Source organism: Globicephala melas, chromosome 8 (assembly GCF_963455315.2).
Source record: "Globicephala melas chromosome 8, mGloMel1.2, whole genome shotgun sequence".
Taxonomy (NCBI): Eukaryota; Metazoa; Chordata; class Mammalia; order Artiodactyla; family Delphinidae; genus Globicephala; species Globicephala melas.
Window position 1 is genome coordinate 63,470,639 of NC_083321.1, and position 22,674 is coordinate 63,493,312.

A 22,674-nucleotide genomic window follows, 5' to 3' on the forward strand; every position below is an offset into this window, starting at 1 on the left:
ATAATTGTGGTAGGGGATCCCGTTAATGGGAATCATGTCAACAAGAATCATAGGGGAATGCAGAGAATGTGTGATGTAGGGGATCCCGTTAATGGGAATCATGTCAACAAGAATCATAGGGGAATGCAGAGAATGTGTGACGGGGTGAATGAAGCCTTGGGTATCAGAGCTGATCGGGCCATGGCAGAACTTGTCAGAGTAGCCTCAGTGGGTCCATTGGTGTGAAAGCAGGTGCAGGATAATATAGAAGCAGAGCAGATGACATAGGAGACTGGCAGTCCAGCACTTGGGAAGCCATTTTAATGAAAGACTAGGAAAGATTAAATGACAGTGTAGTTGATAACAGAATTTAACTTCACTAGCAAAGAGAGTTTAATAATTTCTGTGTTAGTTCTGGTAGCCATGGCTGAGAGATGTCTTTGAAGAGGACACCTAGAAGTATGAAGAGTGATGGTTTACATAAGGCAGTCCTTCTCTGATTCACCCCTTTTCAGGCCCCTAGCTTTAATCACTCAACAACTTCGCATGACCAGATATGTCATATCATTCTAACGACATAAGGAATGAACTATTGCTGTCACCCTTGACTAGGAAAGGCTGCCTGTATACTCCAGCTGCAGTGCAGCATTGAATTTCGGAGGTCTTTATAATCAATTTGCAAATGGAGTTAGAGAGCTAGGATATCACTCTGCAAGTTATTATCATAAACAAGAAAGAGTTAATGTGTTCCAACCATGAAGATAATTAATTAATTGTATTCTGAAAGAGTTATAAAGACTGCTTATTTTGGAACTGAACTCTTCAAAGAGAAAGGGGGAGAGTTAAACCCATATTAGATATTCTACTTACTTTTTTACGCCTGGAGTGAATAAATAGTCCTGGAGTAGACATACCAAATAACTAAAATAAGTGTGTCTTGAATAGTAGTCCTCCCAGCAGAAATGTTTATTAAACACTGGAAGACTAAGTTGTTTACGGTTAAATCACAACCTACTTTTGAATTCCTGCATGTTCTATTTCTATATTTATTTTAAAAACTGAATTTTAAATTCTAATACTATATCATGTTTCTTTCCCAGATGTTTTCTCTCAAATATAATTAAGTATAAATTCCTGTAACCTGAGCACATTCTCATTATGATTTTTGCTCAAGTACTGACGTCATGGATGATTTATGACCATTATATGCTACAATAAACAATTTAAAGCTTCCAAAAGATTTGGCAGAGTATAGAGATAACATATACATATTTTTCATATTTAGTCACAAATATTTACCAATATGGCTTTTCTGTTCCACATTCAAGTATTTTGACTGCAGTCACGTATTTTATACAGTGTGTCAAATGGTGAGCAGCAAAGGGAAAATAATCTGTTAGCTTTGCTTCTGTATGTCCTAAGAAATCAAAAGACGCACACATTTAGAAATGAGTTGATAATGTTTTCTCCTTTTTTGGTTAGAGAGTTTTAAGCAGATTAACACACACACACACGCACACGCACGCATACACACACATTTTAATTATATTAGTTTTTTTGGTTTAATTTCAGATGTAAGCATGGACCAAGGCATAGATGTTGCAAACACTATGAGGATAATTGCATCTCTTATTGCGTTAAAGTAAGTATATAAAATCTACTTTAATAACCACAGGGAATATGTATAGAAAAAACTTATTTATTAAAACATAATTTCAAAGTAAGTGGAAAAGTTGACAATCATTGCTATCATTCTTTGCATTTGACTTGAAGAATAAGACACTTGTGAGAAATAGATAACAATTTAGCTTTTAGTATTCACTTACCAGATCCTTTGTTAAATAATTTTTACATTAGCTTACTTAATAAATGTAAAACTTGCAAAGTAGAAGGTGAAGCAACAACAACAAAAAAGAGAAAAAGTCACATTAAAATTAAAATTTGTACTTTGCAATGTATCCTCATTAGAATACATCTTAGAACAAGGCCCCTGGACTGTGCTGTGTGCTAGGGGATCAGCAGTCACTCACATACACTGCACAATCTGGGACAGTGGCATTTGGTTTTGGACTTGTAAAGCTGTTACATTTTTTAAGGCATGACGGTAACTGGAGCATGTCCACAGTTGTTCTACATTAAGAAAGTTAGTTATGCCCACTGACATAAATTCCCCACTCCCTAATATATTAGTGTACCAGGGCCGTGCTCTCTCCCCATCCCCCATCCCATGCCTGCCACTGCCCCCCATCCCCCATCCCACCAACTCTGAGAAGGAAGTTAATTTTCATTGCAGTTAGTCTGTCACAGGTGGCACCATCTGCTACAAGTTCTTTAGTTTTGGATGGTGCTCTAACAATCCTGATGCTTTAGAAATTTATGTTCTTTCTTACAACATCTGATCCCCACTTTACTGATGATGAGAAGAACAGAGTTGTACAGCACCCCAAAAGACAGCCTCCTGACCGTCCCTCTAGAAAGGGAGGGACTGTATCACATTAGTGCCTATGAATGTGAATGCCTGTGGCCGAGTGTTGTTGGTGGCGCACCCAGGCCAACACTTACCTTTAAAGTACTCAAAGACAGAACCAGGGGTAAAAGCAGTAGAGTATTTTTTCAGTTGTGAAGTAGTTTCTGACACACTCTTTCCAAATCTGATTTCCTGCCCCATTTTTAAAGTGGCAAAAAAGAAAAAAAAAAAAAAAAAAAAAAGAATGTTGCTGGCTGCCTCAAAGTCTACAAGCTCCCAGAGAGGGTTATTATTCCCTCCAATTGGACATAATTCTAGTTCAGGGGGAAACTGCAGGAGGGGAACTAAGAAAAGCATTTTGACTAAATTAGAGATATTTGAGAAATTTGGGGAGAGGAGAGGTGATATTTTAAAAAAAGTATACGAGAAAGTTAGTGAGAATTACTGAGCTATGAAAAAATGTAGTCATTCTTTCAAGCGTGTACCAGTACTATAAACTTGCTAATTTATGTATACATTGTTATATTATGTCCATGAATGTAGAATTATTTGGAGATTTGTGGGTGAGGAATTTATATCACAAGTATAGCAAAATATTTTGACAGTGCACCTCATTATTCCATGGACTCAGTTACACCTCATGTTAAATCATACCCCTGAGTGAATATTCAGATGAATTAACATTCCCCCCAACTCACTATACTCCATTCACATGAACTTTTTGTTGATACCTGCCAATCTCTTTTTTGGCTTTGTGCTTTTTGTCCAAGCTACCCAAAATGTTTTTCTCATGCCAGCTCCTTCTCTTTTGTGTCTATTTAAACGTCACATCCTCAGTAGCCTTCCCTTACCACTCAGTCTAATATAGGATGCCCTGTTAATTTCTTTCCCAGTGCCCTGATTACTTCCTTCTCAACACTTATTGTAATCTGTAATTACTTTATGTTTATTTGTTTACTGATTTTCTCTTCCTCTAATGAGCATGGAAGCTCCATGAAGGCAAGAGCTTTGTGTCCTCAGTACTCTATCCCCAGCATCTAGTGTGATGAGCAGCACATGAGAGGCATTCACTGAATCTTTCCTGAATACATGAAAGGGTGAATTGATGGAAGGATGAATAGATCTCTTGAAAACAGTGTGAAATGATTGAACATGAGTGTGATCTTTGAACCCTTAGGTTAATATTATGATATTATCAGTGACAAGATACAGGTGTGACCACCTCATGCATTAAACAAACACTAGGCAGTTTCAGTTAAGCAAATGCATGATAATTCATGCTAATTGTTTGGACAATTTAATTTTCATGTTTTAACCAGGTATTAGGTAGTTTCAGGTAAATTAATGAATGTTTCTTCATAGTAACTCAATTTTTTTTTAAAAAAATAGAAGGCAGCCATACCGAAGATACAAACCTGACCTTTGAAACTTAGCAGCAAACACTGCTAAGAATGTAGACGTTTTTCCATTCCAGTGGGGGTGAAAGAGGAGGACGATGGGAGATCAGTATTACAGTGTATTGGCTGAATCATGTATAAAATACTATTCTTTTTGATAACATTTTGTTTTGAGATGACTGGAATTTTTCAGTCTCTCACCATTAAGTGACATCAAACTTCATTTTCCTAAAGAGTGAAATGAAATTGACCAACATTAGTCATCCTTTCCTCCCTTTTACACTGTAGATAGTTGCAGGTAATATGGAGAAATGTTGACAGCAAATGTGGATTTGTGGCAAATTTGCTTTCTCGGGTTTTCTTTAGTTTACCTTAAAGCTGCCATTCCCTAGAGATGTTTCAGCTTGACACATTGAGCACAGAAGTAAAAACCTAGATAGAATTATTTCTTTTCCTGGAAAATTCTTTAAACTTGATTGTTTAAATAGTTGACACCAAAGGTCTAAACAGATAATACAATTATTTTCTGTCAAAAGAATCTCTGTTCAAACTAATGATTAAGAGACATTTTCTGTTAAAATTTCCCAAAGCATTTGGTTTTGTTAACTATTTTTTTTGGAATTGCAGTGCTTTTGTTTCTAAAACTATTTGTGGTTTAGGGATTATAAATCCCAGTTATGTCAACAAAATGCCAAGAAGTAGAAGTTTGGTACATAGATAGACTTGGCCAGTGCTTGGGAGACTTTTTAAGACTTTGTAAATCATAGAAAGTATGTTTGCTGCAAGATTTCACGCTTATTTTTAAGGCAATTGTTTTAAAATTGTTTGAGGTTTAGGACTTAATTTTGAAAATGGCTGCGATATAAACTTGTCTTAATATTTTTAGTTCCGTTTTGATTCTGCAACAATAAAATTTACATCTATCTGTCTTCAAAATTTGGTTGTAAATCAGAATTTCCTCCCAATTTTCTCTAGGGTTTTATCAGAATGTTTAGCGTGGGATACTTGATCCAGTGCTGCCTCCGGATTCCCTCTGCATTTAGGCATCTGTTTACACAGCCATCCCGGCTATTTTCTCTCTTCTACAATAAAGAAAACTTCCAGCTCGGAGCTTTTCTGGGCTCTTTTGTTAGTATATACAAGGTAAGGCTTTCAGAAGAGGAAAGAAAAGTGGGAAATAAATAACATGGCTATTGTTAAAATGAGATACGGCCTTAGCTCATCTGTTTTGTTTTTTTTTTCCGTACGCGGGCCTCTCACTGTTGCGGCCTCTCCCGTTGCGGAGCACAGGCTTCAGACGCGCAGGCTCAGTGGTCATGGCTCACGGGCCCAGCCGCGCCGCGGCATGTGGGATCTTTCCCGGACCGGGGCACGAACCCGTGTCCCCTGCATCGGCAGGCGGACTCTCAACCACTGTGCCACCAGGGAAGCCCTGTCATTTTTTTAAATACTTCTTTCTGTAGTATTCATAAATATCTCATCACCAAATATGCACATTATGTTGGGAATAGAGGCTGGAGATATTTCTTCTCTTAAAGCTTGAAAGTGTAGATATATTTGCATTTATACATAATATTAAAGATTTTCAAAAACTCATTTTCTTTTCTTCAACAATGTAGTCACTGAGAAAATATGAACTTCCTGATATTTCTAACATCAAAAGTGATGTATCTATTTGTTTTTTCTGAATAATTTTACTACCTGATTATTAATTTAAACATTTTCAGACCCTCCTAGCTGATATCAACCTTTGATAGAAAAAGGATTTTCTCTTGTAACTGATATAAGCAATGACTTATTTTCCATCTCCCACTCACTCACTCTTTCTACTGTACTCTCTCAAATAAACAAAGTTAACATTCTTCCACCTCCTTCTGCATGTTCCTATAAATGTACCCACACATATATAATAAGCACCTACCTAAACACATATATAGGGATCATCTGTGACATAACACTCTGCAATTTGAAGTAATGGCCTTTTGTTTAATGGGAATCACTAATATCTAAATCATATTACTGACATATTTTATTAAACATCTAAAATTGATATTCAAAATTTAAAGGTAAAATGTGTTAACTAAGGTTGACCTGTATGCATGTGCATGCATGTGTGCATGTGCACACACACAGTTGTTAAAAGAAAATGCTGGGAAAAACTGAACTCTGGAATTATTTTGGATAAGATGGCTGTGTTTCATTTTATGATAAAGTTTACCTATAAAAGGTAGATGTGGAGAAAGTATTTTGAAATGGAAAGGAAAGAGTGGCAAACTATAAACTATAGTTAATTAATCACTTGTTATGAAATATTACTAACACTGAAAACATTTTCAATATGGTTTGACTAGGAAGCATTACTTATATCTTTGAATATATACAAGAGTTAATAGGGCAGAATATTAGTGATAATATGTTTATATTCACATTCTTTTTCATTTCTTGTGTCATAGAGTTTGTATTTACTCTTAACATAAACCCTTAAATATTTATATGTGGATTATCTCCAACATTTTTTGCCCAGGTTTGTTATTCTCCACCATCCAGCATATCTGAGAGCCTAGGCTTTTTTGTTTGTTTACATTTTTGCTACTTATTTGCTTAGGTAATATAAACTAATGGTAATTAAACTAAGGAAAATGCAACTGGGTCAGAAAATCTATTATAAAAAATATTCATACAGCATGTTCCAAAGCCATATGTGATTTCTGAAAAATTTATCAATTTTTTGCATCTTCCTAAGAATGTAATTAAGAGAAGGTCGGGCAAACAAACCTTATTTCTTCTGTGTCTTCTTGATGAACTGACCCTTTTTCCATTTTGTAATGTTCCTCTTTATCCTGGTAATATTCCTTGTTCTGAAGTCTACTATGTCTACTATTAATATAGCTACTTTTGATTATATTTGATGGTATATTTTCCTTCTTTAATCTTTCTGTGACCTCAGTTTAAAGGTTGGTTTCTTTTAGACCACATATAGTTGGTTCTTACTTTTGTATCCAGTTTGGTAATCACTGTCTTTTAATTGGTGTATTTAGACTCTTTACATTTAATATAGTTATTGATATGGTTGAGTTTATATCTGTTTGTATCTCCTTTCTTATTAGTTGTTTCATATTTGTTCCATGTTTTCTTTGCTCCTCTTTTTTTTTTGTCTCCTTGATTTTGGGGGTATTTTTTATGTATTTTAAATTTATATTAATTTTTTTGTATTTTTTATAATCTGTCATCACTATTGACTTTTTATATGTCTTTTTAAAATTTAGTGACTGTCTTAATATTTATAATAAACATTTTTAATTTATTGGTCAATATTTTCAAATAATATTATACCACTTCAGTATAGTGTAAGAATCTTACCACATCATACTTGTAATTCCTCCTTCCCATCCTTTGTGCAATTCATTTATCTTTTCATATGTTATAAACCCCACAATATGCTGTTGCTATTTTTGTTTTGGACCAGGAGTCAGAAAACTTTTTCTGTAAAGGGCCAAAGAGTAGGTATTTTAAGCTTTGTGGAACATATGGTCTCACTCACAACTATTCAGCTCTGATGTTATAGTGTGAAAGCAGCCATAGACAATATATAAATGAATGAGCATGGCTGTATTCCAATAAAAATTTAGCACACTGTATTAGAATTTCATATAATTTTCACATGTCACAAAATATTATTGTTTTTTATTTTTATCCATTGAGACGTGTAAAAATATTCTAGCTTATGAACCATGTAAAAACAGGTGGCAGGCTAGATTTGCCTAGTGGGCCATAGTTTTCTGACCACTGCTTTAGACAGTTGATTCATTTTTATAACAATTAAAGGTAAGAAAAACATGTCTTCTAAATTTACCTTCATTTTACCATTTCCAGAGCTCTTCATCTCTTTTTTTATACCTAAATTCTTATCTGGTATCTTGTTCCTTCTGCCTGCAGAACGACCTTTAACATTTCTGGTAATGCAGGTCTGCAGGTGGTGCATTTTCTCAGCTTCTGTCTGTCTGAGAGAGTCTTTTTTTTTGTTTTGTCCCCCCCCCACATTAACATTTATTAAACATTTTGAGTATTATACACAATTTGCTTCTTTTGCTTAGCAATTTTTGGCGTTTTTCTGTCAGTACTTCGTCCTTTTTAACTGCTGCAGATGTTACATTTTATAGACATATTGGTTAGTTATTTCTTATTTATCAACATTTGGGCTCTTTCCAACTTTGAAAAAAAATGTTGCAACAAATATTCTTGGGTCCATTTCTTTGTTCAGGATTAATTTCTAGAAGTGCAAGTTCTGGGTCCAAACCCAGAATATTTTGAATATTAATTGATATTGCTAACTTACACTCTAAAAAGGTTGTCCCAATTTATAAGACAGAAAATGCTCTTTTTTTTTTTTGGATACTTAATCTAAATCTTTGCTTAACATGATGGGTAAAACATGTTTTAATTTTCATTTTTTAATTCTGTGAAGTTTAGTTTCTAACTTACTAATTTTGGTTTCTAGCAATATTCATTCTCAATTTATTACCTCCTTGAATTTTTAATTTTAGCCATTATGCTTGATATTAGATTATTCTTTTTTGTAAAGAGCAGCCACTTCTTGTTTTATCATTGTAACATCTCATGGAATCTCACTGAAGATCAGAAACAAAGTCTTTTAAGGTCTCAGACCTTCTCTTTTAACCACCGAAAAGGTAGTGTCATACCTGCCTCTTTACTATCCGTGTGGAATATCCTGGCGTTCTCAACTTATTGACTCCCGGTCTGAGTGAACAGAATATTTTTCACAAGTGTGATATAGAGTAATTCACAGTCCCTCTTTTGATCTAATTTTAATAACTGAGTGCTAGCTCTTCTATTTATAATCTATTTCTGACCTTTGGACCCATCTGCCTAACTCCTAGCTCTATAGGCTCTGGTTTCAACTTATGCTACCAGGGGACTCTCCCACTTTGGGCTGTCTTGGTAGATATTCTACCCTAGGCCGGTGCTGGTAACCTATTCTTGACCCTTGATGGTCATTCAGGCAGTTTCAGCAAGAAATGTTTCACGAATGGTATCTGATACAGTCTAGTTAAGATTAATGGGGAATAAAGGTACTTTGCTTAGAAATAACTTCCATAGATCTAAAGTCAACAAAAGTCTTTACAACAAAAACTACATAATTTTTTGGGGGCGGGCGGGGAGGAGGAGTCTTGAAATAGATCAGAAATAGATCAGAAAACACTTTCATATTAACTGTTCTTTTCATATTCTTCAAATATGCCTTTCTCCTCCTGGACATCAGAAGGAACACCTGGATATTCTGGGAGAAGTTTACATTTTTCCAAATCAGTTTCTGGAAAAAATGTGTCACTTTCAAATTCCTGCATGATCCTTGTCACAAATAGTCGAAGATGGCCTGGCCTGTTCATGGCTTCCTTGTAAACTGAACTGTGTCCCACTATCCAAACCATGTCCACTTTATTTGTTAATTCTGGTTGCTCAATAAGTTTTAAGGCATCATCCAGACTTTTGGCAAGAAAATGAGCTCCCTGTGGAGGTTCCTTGCGTTCTCTACTGAGAACTATATTAATTCTGTCCTTTAAAGGTCGATTCGTCTCTGGAATGGAGAACCAGGTCTTCCTACCCATAATCACCAAATTCTGTTTACCTTCTACTGAAGAAGTTGTGGTCATTCTTTGGAAATACCTGTATTCATTCCTGAGCAGGGGCCAGGGCAGGTCCCCGTTCTTGACGATGGCTCGTCCCTGATCTTGCCGATGTTCTATGTTCTGGGACCCAGCAACGATGCAGTTTAGCGGACGAACTATGACAGCAGCAGAAAACACTTCCGAGCTAGCACGTCACACCGATATGGGGATTACCCGCCAGCTTGGTGCGAAATTTCTGAGAGAGTCTTTATTTCACCTTCATATTGAAAAATGTTTTCTCTAACTATAGGATTCTGACTTGATAGAGTTGTAGCTTATCCAGCTTTTTCTCCTTGTTAGAATGGGAGTGATACTTTTCCCGGCATTCTACATCTAAGCAAAAGTAGAATTTTTGAATTCATTTTGAAAAATCATTACAATGAAAATTTTATGTATAATTTCTTAATAGGGTCTATCCAAACAGTAACGTTATAACAGGTTACTGTTCATAATTTTCCCAATCATATATTCAGTTTGATTTAAATAAGATCACCAATTTGCCTCCAAGGTCAGCTAATGACTCACCCATTACAGATGTTACATGCATTTTTTTCCTAGAACTGAAACAACTGAAGTCATTGTATTTTCTTCTTGATACAGGGTACTAGTTGCTTCCTGCGCTGGGTCAGAAATCTGGATGATGAACTGCATGCCATTATAGCTGGTAAAGCAATGATAAAATACATATATTACTATTGCATCAATCAGTAGTAGGAATGAAGCAGACATGGTTTTCAGATTCATCTGATTTCTTTGTATCTTCCCTTCTCTGTAATAGAATCCCCATTAAGGCACTAGTACAAACATTTTGTATTTGTGAAGTTTAACATATGAAGGCTCTCTTGCCATCTGATGTTTTGGGTTGGCAATATAATGACTCGGGTATCTGTCCTGCTACAGGCCAGAAATTCTAGGGAAAATGTGTCACAAAAGAACATAAAGACTTAAAATATTATATAAGTGACTAGTGGAAGTGCAGTTAGATTTCTTAAAATATTCTGATTTTACCACTGGCAAGTGATGTATTTTTTAATAATAATTTTTTTAGGAACTCAAGTAATTTTATAAAAATAAAAACTAAACATTTTCTGTGAGTTCAGTATATGTATTACTTAAGTTAAATAGACAATTTTTCAGATATGTATTAGTAATAGCCCTACTATTAGTATTCCAGGCCTCCTACCACCTTGGTTTTCCATTTATAGAATGAAAGCAATGGAGGGAAGTGTGATGACAGCACTAAACATAATTTGAGCTGTTAGGAGAATAGATGAATGACTATTTCCACTTAAAATCAGAAATGGTACCAGTAACCTTTAAAAAATTATTTTAAAAGATCATTGTATTTGGCAAGACCACTGCTGTTTTTAAAAGTTAAATTTAGAATGTAGTTTCTTGTGATATGTGTATCAGAACTGTGGTTCCTAACTCTAAAGGTCAATGTTTAAGTTTAAAAATATGTGATAATAAATAAGAATTCACCCCATTTTAATGTCATCACTTATATTACTGTCCTTGATTTTGTTGTGACAAAAGGCAGTGCTACAAATCAGTTCTTTCCTGTTTAAGTGAATCAACATTTCTGAGTGACTTAATAACAAAGAAATACTTTGAGTTCTGATCAGTTTTGCCTTATTTGTTGTTTCAGGATTTTTGGCGGGAATATCAATGATGTTTTATAAAAGCACAACAATTTCCATGTATTTAGCTTCCAAATTGGTAGAGGTAAGCAAACATTTTTAAGCACATACAACCAAAGGATACAGAGCTTTTTAGCTGCTTTGGTAGTAAAAGTTTCAAAAGCAAATTCTAATCCTATAAAAGTACTTACAAAGTCAGTTCTCCTATTTCTTCTTTTTTCTTTGTGTTATTTTCAAATATACACAAGCATAGGAGGAATAATGTGATAACCCTCATGGACCCCATCATACAGCTTCAACAGTTAACAGCATTTGGCCAATCTCCTTTCACCTATACCGCTCCAAACCCCCAAGTACCAAGTTATTTTAAAACAAATCCCAGAGATCAAATCACTTCATCCGTAAACAACTGAGGAGAAAGAGTCCTTAAAAAATAAAACTAAAGAATAAGGACTCCTTAAAAACAAACAAATCATGAATGCCATCAGGGTATAATCAAAATACATGTCATTAATTTTAAAAACCTGGTAATTCTTTATTATTATCGTTATCCAATTAGAGCTTGCATTTTCAATATTACCTCACAAATGTCTTTTGCAATCCCTTTGTTTTAGTTGAGATCCAAAGTCTCTTTTTAGTTTATAATAGTTATCCCTCACCCTTTCTTCTTTTCTTCCCCCTTTCTTTTTTTCCTTGCCATTTATTTGTTGATAATCTAGGTTATTAATTCTTTGGAATTTCCCACATTCTGGATTTTGCTGATTGCATCCTCACTGGTGGTGTTATAACATGTTCCTTTAACTCATGTATTGTCTGTAAACTGTAAATTAGGTCTAGAGCCTTAAGCAAGTTCAGGTTCAGTTTCTTTTAGGCGGATGGTAGTGGCAGAAAAACTTCACATTTACTGTGTGTGTGAATTCCTATTACATCACATTAGGAAACACAAAAATGTCGGGTTGTCTCTCTCTTTTTTTTTTTTTTTTTTTTTTGTGGTACACGGGCCTCTCACTGTTGTGGCCTCTCCCGTTGCGGAGCACAGGCTCCGGATGCGCAGGCTCAGTGGCCATGGCTCACGGGCCCAGCCACTCCACGGCATGTGGGATCTTCCCGGACCGAGGCAAGAACCCGTGTCCCCTGCATCGGCAGGCAGACTCTCAACCACTGCGCCACCAGGAAAGCCCCTGTCTCTCTCTCAACCACTGCGCCACCAGGGATGCTAAGATGGATCAGTGGGCTCAGTGTTGATAGAGCCAACATAAGGTTCCCCATCTTTTACCCTATTTTTCTAGCAGCCATTAATGACCAGGGTTTATTATTTCACTGAGGGTTGCAAAATCATCATAATCTAATATTATTGTTTCTTCTGCATTTATTAGTGGGAATTCTTCATAAAGATCTTTCCCTTTCAGCTGTTTGGTTACTGTGAGATCGTCTGTTCACAAAGTCATAATAAAGTGCTTGATTACTTCCCTTTATTTGCTAATGTTTGGAATGAGTTAGTCCCTAGCATCCTGCAAAGTTGACCTGTAAGTCTTTGTTGTCAGGTGTCTTTATGGTGTTTAAGGTATTTGATTTGTTTCAACCTATTGCAGTCATTATGCTCAAATTGCCCCATCTTTGGCCATGAGAGCCTCTTCAAGTTGACTCCTGTTTCTTTTTTCACGCAATGCCGGTATCTTTGATAGTTTTCTTGCTTTGTGATAAAACAAGATATTCCAGGCTCACCTGGGTGGTTTCCAGCTCCAGACATAGAATCAGCCTTCTCCAATGGCACCTAGTTTCTTTTGGTGAGAAATGGTATTTAGAAAACTTTAGTTTGGGTGCTAAAGGTTTTTTGCTCCTAGGCTAGTCATTGTTTCTTGGCCTTTCCAGTGAACAGAGTTAGAGCATGCTATTTTTTTTCCCTTTCTTTTCAGAGAAAGAGAAAATAATTAGGAGCACATTGATGTTTTCAATTCAAAGTTCAGGTTATAGATTTTATTTAACTTGTTTGAATTTTAAAAAGTTTTATCTCACTAAAAATCTGTGTCCCTAATGACATTAAGAAAATTACATATTTGTTTTATCCAAATGAGAGACAGAAAGAGAGAGAGAGAGAAGGAGGCAGGGGAGGAGGCATTTATTTTTTCTCAGTGCCTTTGGAAGCCATTGGAGCTTTAAGCATGGAAATGACGTGATTTAATTCACATTTTAAGAAGAATATTCTGGCTATTATATAGAGAATGGATTAGAGGCAAGACTGGAATCTGGGAGAAAACCGTTAGTCTCAGGCAGAAAATGGTGGCTTGTGTCAGGATGGTAGCAGTAGAGATGGAGAAAAGTACACAGATTTGGTGTATGGTTAGGAGATAGAGTTGGCAGGACTTGCTAATAGAGAAGAAAAGGGGAGTGAGAGAATATATTTTTTTGCCCTAGCTGGCAAAAAATATATTCTTTGACATAGGGGCCATCCAACATTGAGATCTAGTTTGTAAAATGTTTCTCTAAATGGCTAGAGGTTTTAAAGCCAAGCAGTGGTATCGCTGTTTCTTATATCAACAGATCGTATCTGATAAGTGTGCTGATGAGAACTTTTTTTTAAATGCAGGAAATTAGAAGTATAAGCTTACTATGTCCTTTGTGGAATTAATGACTATGGTATAATAGGCAATCATTTTCTTATGATTGAAGTTAATTTTATATTAAAATGATATATTACTATATAATGCGTCTTAAGTAAACATCACCTGTATAGGCAACTTTTTTCTTGGAAAAAATTATTTCCAAGACATATTTATTGAGTATCGATTATGTTCCCATTACTGTGGTGGTGCTGGTAAGCATATAGAAGTATAGGATACAGTCCCAACTCTTCATTAACTTAGACTCTAGGTAAACAGATAAGTTTTATTGTAGGAAATAATTAGGAACATAATGATCCCATATATCAAGAGATACCTGTTTCACATAACATTTCTATGATGCCATTCTACCACATCTGAATTTCATTTTTGTTAACAGGAATACACTACAGTATATCTGTACCTTGTAATATATTATCATATAACTTTCAAAATAATGGCCCACGTTTATCTTGTTACTGAAGTAGATTATAAATCTCTTTGTACATATCTTACGGATTGAAGTTAATTTTATATTAAAATGCTATATTAATACATAATATTAATTAAAAATCAGCTGTATAAACAACTTTTTTCTTGGAAAAAAATTATTTTATGTTCTTTATTTCATGGTCCACTCATGTCTTCTTAAAGCTCCCTCCAACCTATTGAAACACCATTCTGTCTTGGTCATCCTTCCACTTTTCTTACTTGTTTCACTTTAGCATCCCTACGTTCCAGAAAACCCATTTCCATGAATTATCCTTTGTTCCATCCATATAAATTTGCTGGAAATTCCCCATACATGTCATGTATTTTCACCCTGTTTGTTACCCCTGCTTTTCCTCTCTTATCTAGTTGTTGATGTTAGGCCTCTTAGAAAGCAGCAGTATTAGAAGTGGGGTCAGCAGACTAGCGCTGGTCTATGAACTGTTCATTACCATACCAGTTCATGACAAGGAAAGGATAGAAATTGAGAGGAAGCATTTGGAAACCTTATAGCAACTCGATGGAGTAATTTGTTTTTGAATGTAATAGTGAAAATTTGGTTCAATTCTAGTAATTCATTTTTATTGTATTATAAAAGCATCAGGCCATGATAGTTGGAAATTTTGTTTTTTAAAAAGTGGTTCTTCACTGCAGATGGTTTGAGATGCCCACTACTCAATGTAGTCATTTCTGAAATTCTCCTTGGTCCTTTGTCATAGACAGAGTAGTTGCTCCCTCCTCTGGGGAGCCTCTCTCTCTATATATATATGAGATAAACATAGATATACATACATACACATGTGATGATCTACACATCTAATCAATATAGATATCTTGTAACCTTATTAGAGTGTGTTAGTTATTTCTTATGCGCTAATTGGGTTTACACCAGTACATGTTTAATGAATGAATGAATAGATCTAACAGAGAAGGGAAGACTTGGGCATTGTACAAACAGCAGTGAAGAATAAATAACATGAAAGAGGTAGAAATAAAGTGCTGTTGAATTTCACAGAAAAGTATTATTACTGGCATCTGGGGTTTGGGGTGAGTGAATGAGGGAAAGGGAAGGGCTGACACTTAACATGTCAGGGAAGTCCCTATGATTTGAGCTCTGAAAGGATTGTTAGGATTTTGAAAGGTAGAAAAAATAGTTGTAGATAGGGAACGTATCACTCCACCTTATTGGTAATGCTATTTAAAGTTGTTTTCTTTATAAATCTTGCGCTATGTGCTTGTTTTGCAGACAATGTATTTCAAAGGTATTGAAGCAGGAAAGGTTCCCTATTTTCCCCATGCAGACACTATCATCTATTCCATCTCTACAGCAATTTGCTTCCAGGCAGTAAGTATAACTTTTTCAAATGAGAAGTAGAATTATTTCTGTTTCTAGTGTATATATTAAACCAATGGGGGAAAAATAAAGGCCTGGGAACATTTCCAGTTTTTACATTCTATGCTTTTTTTGTTTTGTTAGCAAGATAGCTTGCAAGTTTCAAATCATTAAACATGTTAACTTAGTGGGCTAGGTCATGTTTTATGAACACAACAATTTTTAGGTTTAAGTAGAGTGCAATTTTTGTAGGAGAATTATCACTCTAGTACCTTGGCTAGAATGCCCTAACTTAATTTTACTTCAAAAAAAAGATAGCATGGGCATAAATATGAATAATTGCTTTTCCCCAGTATTACTCAGGCAGTGAGGATAGGGGTAGAATCTAGTTTAATAGAAGCATCGTTCAATCTCTTTAAATTCTGCAATCACCGTTATTGATGTTAATGGTCTTAGGGCTTTTGCAAAGTTTGGGGGACAGCTTTTATTTGCAGCTTCTCACAGTAACGCTGCCAAGTTGGTAAACTTACTATAACTAGCGAAGTGCCAGCTACTAATGGGCACCTAGTAAACGCTTCCCAATGATAATAACTATTAACTCTATTATTCCATGAGCAATATTCCTATTTGAAGGCATATTTACAAAGATTCTTGAGAGTTACCCACTTAAACATTAATACATGTTTTTGTTACTACTGTCATCACTGTCGTTAAATAGAGTGAGCAATAAAAATAGAGACAAATATGTTCTGTTGCCTAAGACTGCTGATAATATTTGCTGTTTACTAAAAGAAGTCTCAAATTGAATATTCTAATCTTAGGCTGTCATGGAAGTTCAGACCTTACGACCATCTTACTGGAAGTTCCTTTTAAGGCTCACCAAGGGCAGGTAAGTGACTGAGATGTTTTAACTGGTCATAGAAAAAAAGCAATTTCCATAAAAAAGATTTTGAATCTTTTCGTTTACTTGAGGGAATATTCTTTCAGTGGTAAAGTAGGTATCTAGCTATAAATCAAATATGACCTAAAATTTAATAAGAATAACATGGGGCATTCTTTTAGTGCACATTATTTTGACTATTTTTTTCCCTATATTATTTTAGATATTTTAAGTGTTCTAGATTAATATGTTGACTTGCAAACTGCTGATAGGTTACTATATAACATTCTTAAGTCTCACTTTTAAAATCTTTAATCTCTTCTTTTTGATTAAAAACATTACACAGATTCATTAGAAATCATGCCTGAACAATTGACTGATTTCCACTTTGGAAAAATAATCATATTCTTTTGCCTGACTTTGTAAGCACACTTTTCTTTGCCTTTACGATCATATTCTTTATTGTTGTTGTTGTCGTTAGCATTTCCTGATTATAATCTAATTCTTTGGGAGGCAGGCTGACCTGATAGAAAGACCATGAGCTTGGGAATTGAACAGACCTAGGTTTGACTGCAGTTCTGATACCCTTAGCTGTGTCACCGGTTGGGAACATTCTTTACCATCATGAGCCTCAAGTTTCTTTCTCTCTTCAATGAAACAATAATACATTGTGGGAAAATCGAGATGTTTGTGGCAGCCTTTAGGCACCTAGTAGGCATTCAGTAAATAGCAGCTCTCATTAATATTAGTAATAGCGAACAGTTGTATCGTGCTTACTGTGTCCGAGAACTGGTTTTAAGATACACACATACACACATACAGCATACATATACGTACATATGTGTTTAATCCTTAAAGTAGCTCTGTGAGATAGGTACTATTAATATCTTGCTTTCGCAATGTGAGGAAACTGAGGTGCACGCAGAGGTTAAGCGCCTGCCAGAATCACAGAGCTAGGAAAGGACGGAGCTAGGATATAAGCCAGGCGGTCCGACTGCAGAGTTCTTCCTCTTAGCCATGACACTGTGTATCCTCTATATTATTAGTATTTAATCATTTCTTTCTTTGTCATTCAGGTTTCTTTGCACATCAATGAGTTTAACCAGTTGATTATTTCGGAAGGGAACATACTTTGGGAAGGATCTGAAAATCACATTTATTGGCTCTTGGAATAATGATACTGGCCAATAACTCAAAACTAATTTCACCTGGGTATCTTCCCCAGAAAAGAAAGGCTTATGATCAGGCACAGAGACACAGAAGGTCCATCCTGCACATTAGCTAAAATATATGTCTTTTAAAAATTTTATATCTCTTAGGTTAGGTGATGGATAAAATGAGGGCTGTGTTTTTACTATGTTGTGTCTGTTAGAAATTTGAAAACCTATATGCTGTTGGCCCTTCAGTCACATTTGGATGTATTTTCTGTTGACTGTGAGACGTTAAAATTTCAATTATGAGAGGGATTACGTTTAATACCTTTGCTTGTCAGTAAATGTTAGCACATTCATTATACATTTAGCTTCTTGTGATTTTATTCATCAGAAAAATCACAATGAACCTATTTTTCTATTTGACACAACCTAGTGGAAAGGATTCTAGAAGGGTTTGAAATAATGATGGTAATCTCTGGGGTTTCAGTTTGGGGGATTATCATCTTTTTAAAGAAAATACGAGACAGTGAATCTCGAGGAAGAGCATCAAAGTGACTTTTGAATCTGCCATTGAGTCTTTTGCCATGTCAGCCTTTTCGGTCTTCCCATCCCATGAAAGATAAGTCAAATGGAGTGAATCATCTTCTTTTATAAACTTCATTAAGTACTTGTTCCCTGTGTCCTCTGTTTTACAGATTTGCCGTTATGAACCGAAAAGTCCTTGATGTTTTTGGTACTGGTGCATCTAAACACTTTCAGGATTTCATCCCTAAGTTGGATCCAAGATACACAGTTGTAACACCAGAGTTGCCCGTCGAGTTTTCTTGAAGAGGACCGTAACTTACTAATGTGACTTAATGTTTCATTATTTTGTCCTAGAGAGTTAATTATGTTGAACACAAAGAAGGGGGCCTGAGCTTGAACGTCAGTGTTATTTCAATGAGAGACGCTCTTTTTTTTTGTTTTTCTTACCAATCAGAAATACAGAAGCTTTTCAGGAAAGTGTTGCTTAATAATTAAGCTCCCTCTATAGCCAGAATCTCATTCTGGATCACTGTAATGGTTGACATTATGATATATTATTATCGATTAAATTATATCCACAAGCAATATTAAATAATTATGTAGAAATGTAGTAACAAATAAGAGTATACTTAAAATTACTTTAAAAGATGTTTTACTTCATTCCAATCTAATTCTTGGTTAAAACTAAGAATATTTCTACATTTTAGGATACAAAGGATCACGGGTACATGGATTTGGTCTGTATTTTTTTTTTTTTTTAACTTCTGAATTGGTAACTATAGTAGTGAAATGTTATAGGTATGGAGTAACTCTTCACAGACAGTGCTGCTTTATTTAGTAGAGAGCAAATTAATTGGAGAAAGTGGCCATTCTTAACTTCAGGGATGCAAAGACGGGTATCATACTGTTGGGATAAATGCCGTGGTATCCGTGCTCTTTTTCCACTGATACCTTCATCTCTCTCCATGATTAGTTGGGTTCTTCGGCAGCCAGTGAACCTATGTATTAGTGACAGGTTAGGAGCAAATGGAAATTGACGTATGTGATAAAGTTGAAACGTATGTTTTAATCTTTTACAGAAGCATTACACTTGAATATTCAAAAACAAATGAAGTTACTTTTAAACCTCCTGTAGGTTTATTATGTTTGTCTTCATTTATAAGGGCTGAATTCTTCATAGCTAAGTTTGTACGCTGTTGTCGATTTAGAAGGGATCAAATTCTATGGAACAAAAGTAGTTTGGGCAAGTTTGGCAGTTTGTTCCCTCAGCTGGTTCACCTATACGGATGTTTGACAACTAAAAACATTCTAAAAATCCAGTGGAGGTTTAAAAGTCCACTTCATAATTGGATGCAGGTTCTCTAGCCTCTTTCCAAAAAATCATTATCGTCACTTTTACTCATGTTAGAGCAAAGAAGTGACAAAATGTAGTCACTGCTGATTATGAGTTAGTTCAGGACAGCTTTGATTGAGATATGATCACTCTTTAGAGTTTTTCAGGGACAAGTTATTCTTTTCTAAGTTAATGCAAGGCTTAAGTGGTTGTGACATGTTACATTACAATTAATGTAACATATAGGGATAATGGTATATTTTTTTAATATAATTTTGTTGCTGAAAAGTTTTAGGCTGCTGTAAATTAATTATGCAGTAGAACCTGTGTAGCAATAAGAATTATAACCCAGACTTTTTAAATGCTTAATCCTCCATATTCAATTTCATCAAGCCTTGTATACTTCTGTTTACATGGAATTCTAACCTTGGTTGTTATGGCAGATTGAAACCAAACAAAAAAAGAGTATCAGCGAGAGCCAGTTTAATTAGGCCAAAATTTTGCAGTGTGATTAGCTTTTTAGGGTCGACTTGTCTATTAGGCAATACTGTTGAAGGATCCTTTTGGCTTCAGACTTCCAAATTGATTAATAAATTCAGTTTTAAGTTTTTATTCACTGGAATCAAAATGATGATTAGTACTGTGTTTACTTTTAAAAATGAAGTATTATAGCAGTGAAGAAAGCACTGCTGCTTGCATCTCATTTTCTCTATTCAGAAATCATGTTTATCATATTTTTCTGTCAGTTAAACAGAAAACTTTTTAATCCATAAGTTATTGTTTTCATTCAGATTAAAAGACTATGAAATTGAAAGACAAATTCTACTGAGGTACGATGAGATTGTTTAGTGAAATTTTACTGGTCAAAAGGTGCATTCCTATGATTTATTTTTTTTAACACAAGGTATAGCCATCTTTTATTTTATAGAAAGTATGAAATGAAATAACCATCATGAAGCAGAGTCATACAATGAATGTATAGCTGGAATGAACAGTTAACTAGTTTGCAGTGGTGAATAGAAAAGGACAATTTGATTTCATTGGGACAGATTGCAAAGTATCGAGCAAACACAAAGAAACTGTGTTTGTATTCCTGAATTCAATCAAAATGAATGTGTTTCTACCTCTAACTAACCAGGTATGGATTGGCAACTTGGCATCATAAATAAAGTCAAATAGATGTGTCCATTCCAAAACATGTTTTTTAGTCCATTTATACTCCGAAGAAATCCTGTCTATGTTAAGTTTCCTTCCACTAGACCTGATTATATTAAACACTTATTATGCCCTCTTAGTATTTCCTACATCTTTATATATATAGACTGAAAAACAGTGCATTGAGGTGCTTAATAGGATTATGGTTGTTTGTTTCCTGTATTGATTAACTATTTCCTGTATTAGTAAAATCCTACAGTTAGTACCAACCAAGTGAAGAAACAAGTTGCATGATAACAAATGGTCTCAATTCTGTTAGATTCTTACCCATTTTTCATCAGATAGTTTAGTCCATTTTATTACCCGTTTCTGAAATAAAACCTTTTGATTCGGTTGTCTTTTTTTTTTTAATAAATTCTATGATTTCTTCTGTAACTTTTCTTGATCTGTAAACATTGTAGTTTCTCAGTTGATGCCTAGTATATTTTTTGCTTTCATTTCTTCTTTAGTCAGTGGTTATTTAGTTTAGAATTTTATCTTCTTACTCGTTGCTCTTATTAGATTTTAGAATTTACTTTCTTCTCAAACAAACACGTCTTTCATGACGAAACCCAAATCGGTCAGTTGTCACACAGTGTGTTCTTGTTGAGCTTGCGTATTCATCTTCTTGTAGATCTTGTCTAGGCTAACAATTGATTTAGTTGTTGTTAATGCTGACAAAATTGTTTCTGCTTGTATGTTATCACATTCCTGAGTTTCTAAGTCCTCTGTTAATGTCTAGTTAAGGAGAATCAGTTTTCTTTACCTTCAAGGCGCTTCGTCCACTTGCTCTGGCACATCCTCCTAGCAGTGGGGGTCAAGTGGCCTCTCAGCAGGGCCAGAGGGGCGTGCCCACTGGGAGCAGTGGCCTGGTGTTTTTGCTGCCTTTGAATCAGAAGTCACCAAGCCCTTAGAGCCCTTGAGTTCTCCCTGTGATTTATTTTTACTAGTATAAGTAGAAAGTAATTTGTCAGAGCGACAGAATCTTCTTGCACGGATGCTTTTTGGCTCCACAAAGAGAAAAGTATTCATGTCTGAACTGTGATCTTGCTAACATATCTGATACACTTTATCTCCCCTAACACCTTGACCTGTCGCTGCTTATCTCTTCAGTATTCATTTTCAGATAGACGATTTAGGTAGCTGAAAACGAGTGACCAAGAAGAAGACCTAAGAAAAACAATCAGAAATAACTGTTTTCTGTGGGGCTGGGCTAAGGCTAGCTCAGGAGACTGTTACAGTCGCCGTAACTCTGTGCCTCCTCTTTGTAGCCCTTTCCTGCTGGTGCGTTAGCTGGCTCTGCAATTCCTTCCTGTGGAGTTGGCAAGGAAACGAGTGTAGGCACCGAGGTGGCTGTGAGGTCAGCTGTGCCCCCGGGGCTGTGTGGACTTCCCTCTAGCCAGGGACTTCCCTCTTCCCTTAACTTCAAGATTAAGGCTGTGTTTTCTGTTTCAAGCTGTAGCCTCAGGTGACTTTGTAAAACTTCCATAGTTAGGGAAAGGGTAACTACAAAGAAATGAGACTGACATTGATGTGTGATTTCTGGGTCAGGAGCTTGACCGTGATATAGCACGTGTCCTAGGACTGCAGCAGGACAGTGCATGGCCTGAAGCTTACAGCTGTGGTGAATAAGAATATGTGCTGTTTTATATTGAGAGAAAAGTGAGTGACTTTTAATTGGAGGAAAGAATTAATATCTGGTAACTGATTTCTTGCTCTTTGATGTGGCCTCTCCCTCCCTTTTCATGCTTCAGTCCCAGCTGTCACCTTTCTCCTCTTTCCCAGCCTTGGAATCTTCATGTCTGGCCTCATGTTACCTCTCTGCACTCCTCGTCCCCGTGCCTCCTGGCTTTCTTCTGCTGGTTGGTGTTATGTTCCAACTATGCTCCTTGAACGTGGGTGCTCCGTCGCTCCCTCGGGTGACAGCTGGTCAGGTGGGGCCCCTAGAAGGATCGTGAAAATGGAGTAGAACTTTCTGAGGATGGTGACTTGTGAT

At 35.7% G+C, this 22,674-nt stretch overlaps 1 protein-coding gene and 1 pseudogene across 2 annotated transcripts in view; one reads left to right on the plus strand and one right to left on the minus strand.

The window, feature by feature from the left end:
• The window catches only part of TMEM135 (transmembrane protein 135), a 242,447-nt gene extending 221,388 nt beyond the window's left edge, over positions 1 to 21,059 (plus strand). Inside the window, exons 9-15 of one of the 2 annotated variants that reach the window (XM_030835860.3) lie at positions 1,552 to 1,621; positions 4,819 to 4,986; positions 10,131 to 10,194; positions 11,179 to 11,255; positions 15,506 to 15,604; positions 16,414 to 16,481; positions 18,322 to 21,058. In XM_030835860.3, coding sequence (XP_030691720.1) covers positions 1,552 to 1,621; positions 4,819 to 4,986; positions 10,131 to 10,194; positions 11,179 to 11,255; positions 15,506 to 15,604; positions 16,414 to 16,481; positions 18,322 to 18,454 — 679 coding nt within the window. In that variant the 3' untranslated portion in view covers positions 18,455 to 21,058. Of the gene's footprint in view, positions 1 to 1,551; positions 1,622 to 4,818; positions 4,987 to 10,130; positions 10,195 to 11,178; positions 11,256 to 15,505; positions 15,605 to 16,413; positions 16,482 to 18,321 lie in introns of both variants that reach the window. The other variant, XM_060303876.2, reaches the window with a different exon arrangement.
• LOC115841853 (dihydrofolate reductase pseudogene) lies at positions 9,072 to 10,059 on the minus strand (annotated as a pseudogene).
• Positions 21,060 to 22,674: the final 1,615 nt, after the last annotated feature.